We start from the raw sequence: 13,084 nt of genomic DNA, 5'->3' as shown, positions 1-13,084 counted from the left end.
TCTGAGCCCCATCGGCGTGGGGACACGGAACTGGTGGGATCGCACCATGGCCTGGGCCCCTCTGCTCCTCGTGGTGCTCGCCCACAGCTCAGGTGCCCTGGCCAGACTCGCTGTGCCCGGCCGGGGCCTTTGGGCACAGGGCTCCGGTCCCCGTCCTGCTGCCCGGGCAGGGCTGTGCCCGTGGGGCCCTGGCTGACCCACATCTTCTCCCCTCTCTTCTCTCCCTCTCCAGGTTCCCTGGTCCAGGCAGCGCTGACTCAGCCACCCTCGGTGTCAGTGAAGCCGGGAGAAACGATCAAGATCACCTGCTCTGGGAGTGGTAGCAGCTATCCATATGTTGGCTGGATCCAGCAGAAGGTGCCTGGTCGTGCCCCTGTCACTGTGATCTATGATAACACCAACAGACCCTCGGACATCCCTTCACGATTCTCCGGATCCAAGTCTGGCTCCACGGGCACGTTAACCATCACTGGGGTCCAAGCCGAGGACAAGGCTGTCTATTTCTGTGGTGGCTGGGACAGCAGTGGTGCTGGTGTCATGGTGCAGAGAGATGTTGAAGTGAGCTACAGAGAAGCTAAAAATGGAGCTTTTCTGTCCTTCTTCCTCCTGGCTCGGCAGGGCTGGGGAGCCGGGCAGGTTCATGTTCTCTCCTTATGGTCACAGCTGTACCTATAGCAGGCAGTAATGGTCCACCAAGAGCACCCAACCATGTCCATTCTGTAAGGAATCTAGATGCTCACCAGCACTGCTGGTGCCCAGGGAGAACACAATGGGCCAGATAGAACACAGTTCCACACAGATACCAAGGCCTCATGCCTGGATCCCTGCAAGGAGAGCTGGCTGCACCAACAACTTGGAGCTGAGAAGAAAAAGAGGCCACAGGGCTGGGGATCAGGCAATGCCATGCCTTCTGCAGGGAGAGACACAAAGCACTCCCAGCCCCAGGGTCACCGACACCAAGGGCAGCTGAGTCACTGCTGCCTGGACCAGGGAACCTGCAGAGGGTGGACAGAAGATGAGGGTCAACCAGGGCCCCACAAGCACAGCCTTACTCTGGCAGTGGGACGGGATCCCTGTGCCCTAAGGTCCCAGCTTAAGATCACTCTGGGCTGCTGCTCCCCGATCCCTCAGCTGGGAAAACCAGGTCCTGCTTCATGCCAAGGCACCACAACCAGGTTTCTTTCAGGAACCACAAAACTGACCACCTTGATCCAGATGTCCAGGCAAATGCTCCTTGACTCTGGTTTAGTAAGTACAGCCTTAACCAAGATACATGCCAAGGGATAACAGAAACACTTTTCTACCCTGCCCTGCTGAAGAATCTTCTGCAGCCACCTCAGCCCATTTGTTACCCCAGCATCACCCACTGAGCATCCCCCTGCAGCCTCCAGCCATGCTGTCCTCCTGCCCTGCACTTCTCAGCAGGGTTCCACACCCACTGCTGGCCCTGCACAAGCTCTGCACCTCAGCCCCGAGACCTCCTGGGCCAGGGCCATGCTGCTCTGACAGTGCAGACAGTCCCACTTCTCTGCAGCCCCCAAGGGACGAGAAGCACTCTGGATGCTGCCAACTCCTGCTGCCTCCAGCTCCACGGCACAATTTTCCTCACCCCCAACTTCTCAAACCTGCCTCTGCCTGTTCCTGTTGCTCCCAAAGAGGACGTGGGATGGTTCTGCCACAGCAGTTAAGAGTCCTTGGGTACCTCTGCTGGGTGCTGAAAGGTTTCAGTGCTGCATGTCAGGAAGCAAACAGCAGCTTCCTTTCAGCCCCCAGAGCCCTCTCACACCAAATTCCAGCCCCAGTTCATCTTTTAGAAGCACAACAATTAGGACCCAGACACATGAAAACAGGGATTTATTATTCTGTGTTCATCCTACAGAGTAGCCAAGCCCCCACCACCCTCTGCGACTCCCTTAGGCCAGGAACACAACAGCTCCTCCTGAGACACAGGGTATTTTCTACAGGCCTTTTTCTTAGCAGCAGCAGTTTCTTCTGCTTCAAGTTCTGGTTGGGAACCAAGCCTGATGGTTTTTCACAAGCCGCCAAGCGCTGGGGCTGCTTTCCAGCCCCGCCGGCCGCTGCAGCAGCTCCCCCCCGTGGCCTGTGCCCACCGCCCCGGGGAGGAGGACGAGGAGGCGGCAGGAAGGCAACCAGCAGGTCGGAGCACGATTCAGTGCTTCTTAAACTCGATTCTTTCTACTTTCACATCATCCTCAATTAGCTGGTAGACATAAGCCACAACTGTGGAAGCCTGGATATCCATCAGGACAAACGAAGGGATGATGTTCCTGGAAAGAAAACATACTTTGTTGATCTTCCTGATCAGCTGAGGCTTCTTGCTTATCCACATGCCTCTCATCTGTGAGTTCAGACATGCTCGGGTGCCAAGGGCTGGAGGGATCTGGTGAAGGCACTGACAACAGTGTCTCAGGCAGAGCTGCACTGAGCCTGGAGCAGCCCCCAAGGCTGCTAAACAGCCTGAGGTGTGCCAGGCTCAGACATGGAAGCTGGCAGTGCCCCCAGAACTCAGATTTCCTACAACATATTAGCACGTGGCTTCTGGGAAGGCACCAGAAAACAAAAACATCTCAAGAAGCTGCTGCAACTCACCCCTCTCCAGGCTCAGGAAACAGCCCCAGACACACCAGTGCCAGGCTGTCATGCCCAACACATGGAATAAGTCAAACCCTGGGAACCCCACAACATTCCCTGGGGAGAAAGCTGTTCTCCCGCCCCTCATAGCACCTCAGCAGCACAGAGGCTGGACACTCATGGTGAACACACACATTGTGGGTAATGCAAATGGGCTTTGCTGCTCTGGGCAGCTCAGAGGGCCCCCTCACTCACATTTCCAAAGCACTGTAGGCTCCTGTAGCTGATCCTGGGTTGATGTAGAATTTATTTTCGTGCTCAAATGCTTCAAATCTGTGTGTGTGTCCTGAGATGAGAATGTCCACGTCCAGCTGCCTCTGCAGCAGTGCCAGGCTGGCCACATCACCCCAGGGAATAACTTGATGGCCATGAATCAGCCCAATTTTGAACTGCCCAACAGTTACAACCTTCTCTTCAGGATAATTCAGGCTCTGAGAAGGAGAAAAGCACAGGCCATAAACCAGCCAAAGACACCTCACCTACACAATGCAGGTTCCTACGTTCCAAGATACAAACCATTTTTTTGGCTACTTGAGCACACGAGGTCTCTTTCAGACCCACTGGATGCTCATACCACACCACAGCAAGAACAACTGGACAGCAAAGAGGTGGGAATTTGCACTGAGATCCAGAGCCTCAAGGCTAACCAACAGTAAATACACTCACATTCCCAGTTCCTGCAGCTCCACAGCCAGCTGGGGGACTCCAGCAGCCTCACTGCAACCACAGACTTGTGCCAGAGTTTGTAAGAATCAGGTGCCTGTATTACCTCCCCACTCCCTACATAGACCCCCTATTGCAAGCACAGCAAGAAGAGTCTATAAAACAATTCTGTTGCTTCAGTCTTACTCAGTCCTACTTCCTACCCCAGTAAATTACAGCTCAGGAATTGTTAATGCTGAAGCAGTTCTCTGGTTTCATCGAGACCACCACAGCATGCAGGAGGGTGGGCTGAGGAATTAACAGCAGCAAGAGCATTACCTCAGAGTCCCCCCTAACAACATGGATATCCCCAGCCAGAGTCCTCAGGTAGTCGTAGCTCTCCTGGCTGCAGAGGTTTCCTGTGCACAAGATGTGCTGAATCTTGCCCGGAACCAGCAGCTTCTTGAACTTCCCCGGCAGCCCCCGGCACCGGTGTGGGATGTGCAGGTCCCCCAACACTAACACCAACTTGGCACAGCAGGAGGAAAGAGAGAGTTTTAACTCAGGTTACTCAGCAGAGCAGCACAAAACCTTTCTGCCGCTCCAGGGCGTTCGCCAAAGTCTGGCGAACCCTCACAGGCCCAGGAGGGTTTATTTCAGATACAGCTGTGGAGAAACAGCCCCTCCACATGCCCGAGCTGCCCCGCACCGACAGCCCGGCCTGCCCGCACCGGGCAGAGCCAGGCACCCGCCCCTCCGCAGGTGCCGGACGGGAGGGCACGGGCTGCCCGGGGGACACAGAGGCGGCGGGGCCGGAGCCCCGGGCTGGGGCAGAAGCCCCCCGGGCTGGGGACCCGCCGGTTGGGCCCGCTCACCATCTCGCCCCGCCGCTCGTTCCCACCGCCGCGTTGCCACGACGCGCCCCGCGGTAACCAGGAAGTGAGGGGCCGCCTTTTCTGCCCCCTCAAGCCAATGGCAGCGCCGGCAGGGCACCACGTGACCTCGCGGAGCGCTCCGAGCCCTCCCGCGGCCCCGAGCATGCGCAGTGCGGGGGCGCCAGTCCCGGTGCCGAGGCGCCCTCGGCGCGTTCCCTCCGCCCGCCCCCCCGTGCTTAATGAAATCTGTGGCTTCGTAGGGGAAAACGCTCCTACCAAGTGCCTACCGGTGCCTGTGCGGTTACAGACGCTGCGGGGAGATGGCGGGTGCGGAGAGGAGGGAGGCGGGGAGAAGGGTCGGGGCCGTGAGGAGGGGCCGAGGGCGCTCCCGGAGGGGACACGGCGGGGACAGGCCCTTGGCGGGCAGGACGGGCTGTGCCCGCGGCGGGGACGCGGCTCCCGCTGCTGGAGACGCCCCAGCCCCGGCAGCGGGGGCTCCGGTCTGCGGGGCGCGGCCACAGCCCCGCAGGGAGGCGCCCCGGGGGCTCCGCCGAGCCCCGCACACACGGCACCAGCCCCGTGGCTGAGGATCAACCTTTATTGCTGATAAAGCTGAGACAAAGCGCGCAGCAGCCCCAGCCGGGATCAAGCCTGTGGTGCCCGGGAGCCCGGGGCAGAGCTCCCGTCCTGCCCCCGCAGCGGGAGGTCCCTGCTCCCGAGCCCGGGCAAGGCTGACACCCCGCCAGGCTCTGACACCCCGCCAGGCTCTGACACCCCGCGAGGGACACGCGGGGTCGAGGAGGAGGTTCCCGCAGCCCAGCAGGATGCGGAGCTGCGGGGCTGGCTCAAGCGCGTGAGGGGCTCCTCTTCCCCTCCCGCCAGGGCTGCCCCGAGGGGTCGGGGCTGCCAGGGAAACGCAGAAAGCTCTTTTGTGTGTCTAAACCCAGCTGAAGGCCCGTGCGAGGGAGCAGTAGTAGGTGCCGTTGTCTTCCTGGCAGGCGGATGCGATGAGGAGGATGCAGGCGTTGCTGGGCAGGTCCTTGGTGGCGGAGAAGCGCTCGGGAACCTGGTCGGGCTTGTGCTGGTCTCGCTCGGAGTTGTAATAGAGCAGATACCTCAGGGAGTGCCCCGGGCGCTGCTGGTACCAGGAGATGCCGAACTGGCTGATGTTGTACGGGGGGCTCAGGGTGCAGGAGAGCCGAGCAGTCTGCCCGGGCAGCACCAGCACGGAGGACGGCTGGGTCAGGAGGGGCTGAGCCCTGCCAGCTGCGTGCACCAAGGGTGCGGTCACTGATGGGCTGAGCCGGATCCCCCCGGCACCCCCAGCCCCAAAATACCATCCTGCCCCCCCCGTCGAGGCAACCCCATTACCCAACCTCCACCCTGCTCACCGCACCACAAGCAAGCTGCCCAGCTCAGAGCAGCACCCCCCATGTACAGCCCAGCCCTGCCCACCGACCCCCAGTGCCCACCCCAGGCAGCAGCTGGTGCAGCCACACCACCCTTACCTGTCCCCACCACCCCTGCCAGCAGCAGGACCATGCAAGCCAGGGCCATGGCAGGAAGCAGAGGAAGGGAGGCTGCTTCAGAGGGGTCTGCAGGGCTACAGAAGCTGGGCTTGCTGCGAGCTGGTGCTGGTGAGGTGTATGTAAATGACACAGGGGGCTCAGGGACTCCAGCTCCCCACGTTGCTGCAGCTGAACTTCAGGGCTCAGGGCAGTGGGGCGAGAGCTGAGCCTTGTGACCCTCCACACTCCTTCACCCCCAGCTCAGCCGTTTCCTCCAAGTGCACTGGTGCACACGCAGCTCCCCCCTCCACCCTGGGCACTGGGGTGCAGTGTGGGGGCAGCATTCACCATCTCAACTGTCTGATGGGGGGAGCAGAGAGGTTTCCCCATGGTCTTACACCCAGTTCTTCTGCTTCAGGCCCTTTGCCACTGGGTGCACAGGAGGCTGGGCCATGCTCAGAGTGCCCTGCAGTGGCACCAGGAAGAACAAAAGAAGCAATATAAGGAAAGTTCTTGCTCCCTTCTCCATGCAGCTCCATTGCTGTGACAAAAACGACTTCCCTGTGGCACAGGCAGGGAACCAGCAGCAGTTCTGGGAACACAGCTGCTGTGCCAGGGCCCTCAGGGAACCCAGCCCCATGCAGGCGGCTGCTGAAGTCACCTGCCAGGAGGCCTTGCCCATGGGAGCTGGTGCAGTGAGCCATGGCTGCAGCACAGCTGGGGCCTTGCACAGAAGGCCAGCAGACTGTTAGAGCAAAGGGCTGCCAGACTGACCAGGCATAGAGCCCCTCCTGTCTGCAGCACTCACTGCAGGGCCCAGAGACACCCTGCTACACAGCCAAGGGCTGGCCTGCCCCCAGCACCTCTCTGCCCCCTCCAGCCACTGGCCCTTGGCAGGCCCTTGCAGCAGGCACTTCACAGTGTCCCATGCCCAGATGGTACCTCCTGTCCTCCACAGGCAGGCTCAGCCCCCCAGTATCACCCCATCCCCCTCCCCTCTGCAGCACTCACCCTCCTCCCAAGGTACCCCCAGATGCCACAGAGCAGGGTCCCCACCTGCAGTGCTGTGAAGCAGTGAGGGGCCAGCAAGACCTGATGGGACCACAAGGCCCCTTGCACAGGTAGGCTGCAGGGGCTGCTGTGCACCTCCAGGGGGATGTAGGTGAAACATGTATATGCTGCTGCTGCAGGGTCACTTGTACAGCAACATTTGGGCACCAAATGGAAGCTCCAGCTGGTGCATGAGCCCTGCAAGTCGCTCTGACAGCCCAGGGGTGCAGGGAAGTACCTGGCTGTGCAAAGAGCAGGTATCAGTCCTGTGCTCATCCAGTTCCACCAGCTTTATTCCCTCTTGCATGAGGCACAGGATGTGCTCTGTGAGTAGAAGGTGCTCACCCAAACAAACAGGTTTAATCCCAGATTGACACCTCACTGACCAAGCACAGCTGCCCCTGTCAGGCCAGGGCAAAGCACAGACCAGGATTTACTGGCACCTCACCCTGGGTTCACTACTAAGCCCTGCAAGCTTCCTCCTGCTGTCCTAACTGCCCACAGCTCCTTTCAGGCTGTGAAACCCCATCACCTCCTGCTCCAGACCAGGACCAGCACAAGGCAGGGTCCTGAGGAAGGTTTTTCCAGTGGCATCCAACCATCCCACAGATGAGACCATGGCTGCCTTTGCAGCAGCACTGGGCCAAGCTGGGAGTAGGGCAGGTATGACCTGGCACCACCACAGCCCCCAGGAGCTGCAGGACAAACAGGGGGGGCAGGAAACACCACAAGACAGTGACCAGTCTGAAATTCAGAGCTGGTACCTTCCTGACAGGCAGGCTGTTGCTTAGCCCAGCCCCTGCTGCTCTACCCACCCCCCCCCATCAGCTGCAGGAGGCTCAGGAATCCGCGGGGGACATTCCCTGTTGCCAGGAAATCTGGCTACTGAAACCACAACAGCGCTGGTTGGAAACACGGCCCCTCCCCTGGGCTCTGCAGCAGCAAACACCCCGGGCATTTTGTCACCTGCACTGCCCTGCCACTTGGTGCCTGGCACAGCAGCCCCCACCCCGGGCAGGGACCCCTCCGGGGGGAAGCAGCTGTGGGAAGGGGCACGTTCAGCACCATGTTTGTCACGGTGAGATACGGAGGTAGGTGGGGAAAACGGCTGCTTTGGGGGCAGCTGGACCATCGTCATCACCAGCTGGTGGCCCCACGGGGGCAGGGAGGGACATGGCACCTCGGTGCACAGCAATGCCCAGTGGTTAAGGAACGGGGCAGGAGAGCTCTGCCAGGGCACATCAGCACCCTCTGCCTCATCTGGTAAAAAAAAGGGGTATTTTCAACCCCTACACAATGAACCAGAGGAAATACATCCCTGCAGGGCTGAGCTGTTAGCAGGGGGGCAGGACAGAGGCAAGGATGGGTTCCCAGCCTTAAGCTCTGGGGAATCACTGGAGGGGCCTCTGCTTGTCTCAACACAACCAGAAGAGCCAGGGGGCACAGGTGACAGCCACCAGCAGAGCTCCTCTGCTCCCAGCTGTGTGAGAAGACCTCCCCTGGATGAAATCCCAGCCCTTGGGATCAGAGAACAGATGCCCATGTTGAGCAAGAGGGAACAAGCAGACCCTGTCCTGGCCTTGCCCCCAGTTGGCCGAGTTGGCACTGCCAGACACGTGGTCCTAGGCCTTTGCCCCCTCTGCTATTTGAATTGGATCCCCAGGGCTGGCTAGTGACACGTCAACCCTGGGGATTTCTCCATCATTACAAACTCAGTGAGAGTTCATGGCCAAAATGTCCCTGGTGACTCAGCCCCCATCTCCAGTTCCTTCCCCTTGTGACCAGGACAAGTTTGTGGAAGGGGACCAGCAAAGGCCAGGCCTCCTTGCTTTTTCCTAGTCACAGTTGGTGACACAAAGTTGAAGGACAGAGACTTCACAAACGAGAGCAGTTTTCCCCAAACCAAAGTGTCCATTCCTACTCCTAACCTGCAGCATTCCCAGTGCCAAACACCAGCAGACATGGCTGTACTACAGCAGCTCAAAGCCCTGCTGGTGGCCACACAGGGATCCTACCTTTGCTGGCTGTGACAGCAGACAGGTCTCAGCCCTTTGCTGATCTCTTGCCACATCCACAGGGTTCCTGGATTCAGGGTGACCAGACTTGTATCTCCTTCCCTGTCTGCAGCCAACCACCAAGAGCTGGTGAACCTTCAGTGCCGTGTCCTCATCCTCATGGCTGACCTGAAGAGGAAGTGTCAGTGCAGGCCAGCAGGTGAGTGCTCCTGAGCAGCCATCACCAGAGGGGACCAGCGCTCCTCTAACAGGTTGTGTGGGGATCCCAGATCATCCCAAAACACAGGGAAAGGGTCAGCAAACCTCCTCCCTTTTAGATCTTAGGTTCCCTTCAAAGTGTAACCTGCCAAGAAGACACTGCTGAACCCCACACGCTCATGCTGGCTGCACAGAGGCACATCAGATCTTCACCACATCTCTCTCTCTCTCTCTCTCCATACTGCATTGATCTTCTGGATGAAACAGGAGCCCTGATGAACCTGAGCAAAGTGGAAAATCCTGCATCTGAATTCACCAGTAAATACCTACAGGAAAGGGAGAGCTACATCCTGATCAGAGTCCTGCGTAAGCTCCTCAGCAGGGCAGCACAGAAGGGTCTGCCAGGGGGGCTGTCACACAACATTTCAAGTTACTGCCCCACACACCAAGAAAAATCCCATCACCTCCTAGAAACAAAGATGTAGCTTTGGAGAGGGGCTCTATTCAGTAGTTACTTAGACAGAAGCCAGCTCACACAAAGAGCTGTAGCTGAACCTGGGGGAGGAGGAACCTTTCCTGGGCAGGGCCACCTGCCCTGATCACAAGTCTTGCCTTCAGTTTTCAGTCAGGATGGAGGCTGATCCCTTTCTCCCATTCTGCTGGCAGGAGGAGAAAGCCCTGAAGCCACCTGCTATGAATCCTTGCTAGAAAACCTGGGGAAACACTATCCTGACCTAGCAGGTAAGAGCCAGGCACCCACCTCACCTCCACAGAGCAGCTGGGGGTGCTGGCATGACCCCCCCCTCAGGAGTCCAACTCCCAGTCTGTAGTCTCCCAGTTGGCAGAGCCTCACTCAACACCCCACAGGGCAGCTGGCCAAGGCAGAAGGCAAGCCCCTAACTGCTGGGTGGTCACTCCACAGGCCGGCTGCAGCAGCTCTCTGCAAACACCCAGATGAGAGACCAGCAGAGAACGGGCCCTTTGCAGAAGACGGCTCAGCCCCTCACCAGCACCCCAGCCAGGCCCAGCCCACAGAGCAAGAAGAGCTCAGAGCTCAAGGGCAATTCTAAATGAGGAATGGCCCTGATAGGAACAGGCCCCTTGCTGGTCACAAAACCAGCGTGGCCACCTCCAGGGCTCAGCCACCAGGCTGCACCCCCCCAGCACACAGCCCTGCTCACCAAGGATCCCCCACTGCCTAACTGCTCTTCCTGGGATCCCCCTGCTCCTCTCAGAGGTCCACACATCCCAAATCATACCTTGACAAACCAAACACAGCACCACAGCCAGGCACAAGCTGCAGCCTCCTGCTTCAAGAGACATGCAGAGGCCCCACAACTCCAGCAGTGCCAGCACTCAGCCCAAGATGGGTCAAGGGACAGCACCACCTGCTGCAGGTGCTCCTGATGGTTCTCTGCAACAGCTTCTCCACCCAGACCTGCACACACCATCAGCCCAACATTTAGTTATTACAGGGAGTTATTTTAAACCACCTTGTTTCCTTCTTTCCTCCCTGCTCACTGGGGTAGCTCAGCACACAGAGCACTTGGCCTTGGAGTCTCTGGCACCAACTTTTTCCATTGGCTGTCAGGAGAGGCACACGGCACCACAGATAAGGCCAAGGACAGCTCAGGACATGATATACCACCAAGAATTCAGATCTTGACATTTGGAAGGGGCCAGACCTTTAACACCAGCTTCTAGTATCTGCTGCCAGTTTTCACTACCTAGACCTGGATGAATTTCCCCACAAACTCAGGCAAATGGCTGGGAATGTCAACAGGAGGTCAACAGTTAACAGATTCATTCCACCATGAAAACTCAGCAAACATCTGAAAGTGTCATGGTTTCACTGCTATGGCACTAAAGCTCCAGCTGAAGCCTCAAAATGCTCTTTCACACCAACATGAGGAGCATGGTCTCCTGCTGGAGGCCACTCTGCAGGCAGCAATCAGGCTGTTCTGCTACAGTCACTAAGAAGGAAGCAGCTCCAAACTTAACCTGGTGCTGGTGACCTTGAGAGCATTGCATAACCTGCTGAGGCTATTAACTAAGATCAGCCAACTGTATCTGAGTCAGACAGGTCATGTTTTCTTAGCTTCAGGGTCAGATCAGCTCTTCAGGAAGAGGATAATGATGGAAAAAGAATGTTACTGAAAATACTGTAGGACACATCTCAGATTACCTCTCCAGCCTCTCCTCTGCCTGGAATGCAGCCAATCCAGCGTGGATCCACTTTTGCCAAGTCATGCGGGCACAGTCCTGCTGGGCTGCACCTCTGGTTGGCAGAAATATGTAACTGTGCCTTGTCCTTTAAGCAGCTGACACTGTTACATGTTGGTAGCTTGCTTTTAGCTTAAATAAGTAAAGAACATGTGCAAGTGATAGGTCCTAATAAAGTCCTTTATTTCTCTGTAATAAATACTGAGCTATCTGAACTCCAAGTTCCCACAAATCCAACCACTCCTTCCCTCCTAGTCCAGAAGTGAATTACCACTAGAAGACTCCTGTCTGGTCATCCTGCCCCTCAAGCTCATCCCATCTGTCTGTCCTGCTCCCTGCAGGCAGCAGGGCTCTAAACCAGGCTCCTCTCTTCCCTACGAGGGGGCAGATTCTTCACAGGAGAGAAGAAACACCTACAGGGGAGAAAGGACAAGTTCAGGATTAGGTGCATGTTCCAGCAGCTGGAGTGACCAGATCAAGACATAACTACTGACATTTGCTTTTAGCAGGCACAGCAAAAATTAGGGAATCACAGAGAAAGCAGACAGCTTTCCACAGCAGCAAGTGAGGAACTTCCAACCAAGTACCTACAGCCTCCTCTCCACAGAGAGGTGGTCAGGAACATTTCTCCTGCCCTTTCCGGTTCCCTTCTGCATCACGGGACACAGGAAAAGCAGAACTGCTTCCTATTTAAAGCCTTGAAGGTCACTGTAACCTCACCGGGGCGTTTCTGTGACCTTTGAGCCCTCTCAGGACTCTGCTGACGGCAGCTCCCTCACCCCCCAGCCTTCCCGGGGGGGGGCGGGGGCAGACTCACCGTTGCTGTACTTGCACTGCTTCAGAGCCTCATTGAAGCCCTCGCACAAGGTCAGGTCTCTCTGGTTGGTGGCACATTCCAAGAACTGCTTCATCTCATAGTGGCAGGGCCCGTAGGGTGACGCGGGCTGCTGCCGGGGCTCCTGCGGGACGCGGCGCGGTCAGGGAAGGCGCTGCGGGGGCTCAGCACGGGCTCCTCACCGCCCCCCCGGCAGCGACAGCCTTGTCACCGCAGGGCCCAGCGGTGCCCGGTGCCAGGCCCGGCCCTGCCCGCCCAGCCCCGCCGGGACAAGGGCAGGGCCCGGGGCAGGGGCAGGGCCGCCAGCCCGGCCCCGCACGCACCTGCACGGGAGCCGCCGTCTTGGCCGGTTCCGAGGAGCCCCCGCTGAAGGCGCCGGTGATGGCGCTGCCCACGACGTGTCCCACGGCGGAGCCCACGGCCACGCCGGCCGCCGTGCTGGCCATCTGCGCCATCAGCCCGGGCTGCGCCGGCTGCGCCGCCGGCACCGGGGCCGCCGGGGGGGGGCTGCGGAGGGGAGGGAGTCAGAACGGGACGGCGGGGGCAGGGAAGGGGTCAGGGAAGGGGCCCAGCCCCGGTACCTCGGTGCCGGCGCTGCCGGTGCCGCCGCGGGCCGCCCCACGCTCCTGCCGCCGCGCGCCATCGCCTCCGCGCTCTCGCGCCCCCGCCCCGCGCGCCGGCTTAAAAGCCGCCGCCGCCCGCACGTGACTCGGCGCGCACGCTCAGTCGCGGCTGCCGAAGCCGCTCGCCCCGCCCTGCTGAGGGCAGCGCCCCCAGCGCCCGCCCGGAGGGGGCGGGACCAGGCGGCCGGGACATGGCGCTGCCGGGCCTGCCCGCCGGGGGGCGCGCCTGCCCGCGGGGCCCGGCCCCATCCCAGCCCCATCCCCATCCCCATCCCGGTCCCATCCCAGCCCCATCCCATCCCGGCCCCATCCCATCCCATCTCCATCCCCATCCCAGCCCCATCCCCATCCCGGTCCCATCCCCATCCCACCCCCATCCCAGCCCCATCCCGTCCCGGTCCCGGTCCCGTTCGGACGCCACGGGGGAAGGGCCGGGCCGAGCCGGGCTGGGCTCCCTTCCGCC

The 13,084-nt window shown here is 59.4% G+C and overlaps 3 protein-coding genes and 1 gene segment (V, D, J or C); 1 reads left to right on the top strand and 3 right to left on the bottom strand.

The window, feature by feature from the left end:
- Positions 1 to 21: 21 nt before the first annotated feature.
- Positions 22 to 675, top strand: LOC127391483 (Ig lambda chain V-1 region-like). The segment is given in 2 exon segments: positions 22 to 92; positions 233 to 675. Coding segments are annotated over 2 exon segments (489 nt in total).
- A 1,193-nt stretch (positions 676 to 1,868) lies between these two features.
- On the bottom strand, positions 1,869 to 4,215 carry LOC127391310 (vacuolar protein sorting-associated protein 29-like). Its single transcript, XM_051633907.1, has 4 exons — positions 4,170 to 4,215; positions 3,634 to 3,822; positions 2,848 to 3,083; positions 1,869 to 2,288 (listed from the first exon to the last, which is right to left on the bottom strand). Exons 1-4 carry the CDS (start codon positions 4,170 to 4,172, stop codon positions 2,171 to 2,173), a joined length of 546 nt encoding a protein of 181 aa, XP_051489867.1. The 5' UTR covers positions 4,173 to 4,215; the 3' UTR covers positions 1,869 to 2,170.
- Positions 4,216 to 4,757: 542 nt separating this feature from the next.
- On the bottom strand, positions 4,758 to 11,248 carry VPREB3 (V-set pre-B cell surrogate light chain 3). 3 transcript variants are annotated; one of them, XM_051634114.1, is made up of 3 exons: positions 8,743 to 11,248; positions 5,678 to 5,803; positions 4,758 to 5,435 (listed from the first exon to the last, which is right to left on the bottom strand). In XM_051634114.1, the coding sequence occupies exons 2-3, from the start codon at positions 5,724 to 5,726 to the stop codon at positions 5,107 to 5,109; spliced, it is 378 nt and encodes a 125-aa protein (XP_051490074.1). In that variant the 5' UTR covers positions 5,727 to 5,803; positions 8,743 to 11,248; the 3' UTR covers positions 4,758 to 5,106. The 3 variants fall into 3 exon arrangements, with proteins under 3 accessions (XP_051490074.1, XP_051490075.1, XP_051490073.1); XM_051634113.1 differs by lacking the exons at positions 4,758 to 5,435; positions 5,678 to 5,803 and adding an exon at positions 5,860 to 6,143 and having other exon boundaries at positions 8,743 to 8,910; positions 10,200 to 11,248; XM_051634115.1 differs by lacking the exon at positions 8,743 to 11,248 and having other exon boundaries at positions 5,678 to 5,856.
- A 77-nt stretch (positions 11,249 to 11,325) lies between these two features.
- Positions 11,326 to 12,666, bottom strand: CHCHD10 (coiled-coil-helix-coiled-coil-helix domain containing 10). Its single transcript, XM_051634116.1, has 4 exons — positions 12,580 to 12,666; positions 12,322 to 12,505; positions 11,981 to 12,122; positions 11,326 to 11,576 (listed from the first exon to the last, which is right to left on the bottom strand). The coding sequence occupies exons 1-4, from the start codon at positions 12,639 to 12,641 to the stop codon at positions 11,557 to 11,559; spliced, it is 408 nt and encodes a 135-aa protein (XP_051490076.1). The 5' UTR covers positions 12,642 to 12,666; the 3' UTR covers positions 11,326 to 11,556.
- Between the last annotated feature and the right edge of the window lie 418 nt (positions 12,667 to 13,084).

Source organism: Apus apus, chromosome 16 (assembly GCF_020740795.1).
Source record: "Apus apus isolate bApuApu2 chromosome 16, bApuApu2.pri.cur, whole genome shotgun sequence".
Lineage (NCBI taxonomy): Eukaryota > Metazoa > Chordata > Aves > Apodiformes > Apodidae > Apus > Apus apus.
This window is presented reverse-complemented; position numbering and strand designations above follow the sequence as displayed.

What these genes read in the sequence shown, in the direction of transcription:
- CHCHD10 (XM_051634116.1), bottom strand. Translation starts at nt 12,641, where the DNA reads ATGGCGCGCGGCGGCAGGAGCGTGGGGCGGCCCGCGGCGGCACCGGCA. An exon ending in CCGGCAGCGCCGGCACCGAG is followed by an intron (nt 12,506 to 12,579) that starts GTACCGGGGCTG and finishes TCCCCTCCGCAG; the next exon opens with CCCCCCCCCGGCGGCCCCGG. An exon ending in AGACGGCGGCTCCCGTGCAG is followed by an intron (nt 12,123 to 12,321) that starts GTGCGTGCGGGG and finishes CGCGTCCCGCAG; the next exon opens with GAGCCCCGGCAGCAGCCCGC.
- VPREB3 (XM_051634113.1), bottom strand. Translation starts at nt 10,391, where the DNA reads ATGGTGTGTGCAGGTCTGGGTGGAGAAGCTGTTGCAGAGAACCATCAG. An exon ending in GCTGTGTTTGGTTTGTCAAG is followed by an intron (nt 8,911 to 10,199) that starts GTATGATTTGGG and finishes CTTCCTCTTCAG; the next exon opens with GTCAGCCATGAGGATGAGGA. An exon ending in TGCTGTCACAGCCAGCAAAG is followed by an intron (nt 6,144 to 8,742) that starts GTAGGATCCCTG and finishes GTGCCACTGCAG; the next exon opens with GGCACTCTGAGCATGGCCCA.
- LOC127391310 (XM_051633907.1), bottom strand. An exon ending in TTGTTAGGGGGGACTCTGAG is followed by an intron (nt 3,084 to 3,633) that starts GTAATGCTCTTG and finishes TCTCCTTCTCAG; the next exon opens with AGCCTGAATTATCCTGAAGA. An exon ending in GCCTACAGTGCTTTGGAAAT is followed by an intron (nt 2,289 to 2,847) that starts GTGAGTGAGGGG and finishes TTTTCTTTCCAG; the next exon opens with GAACATCATCCCTTCGTTTG.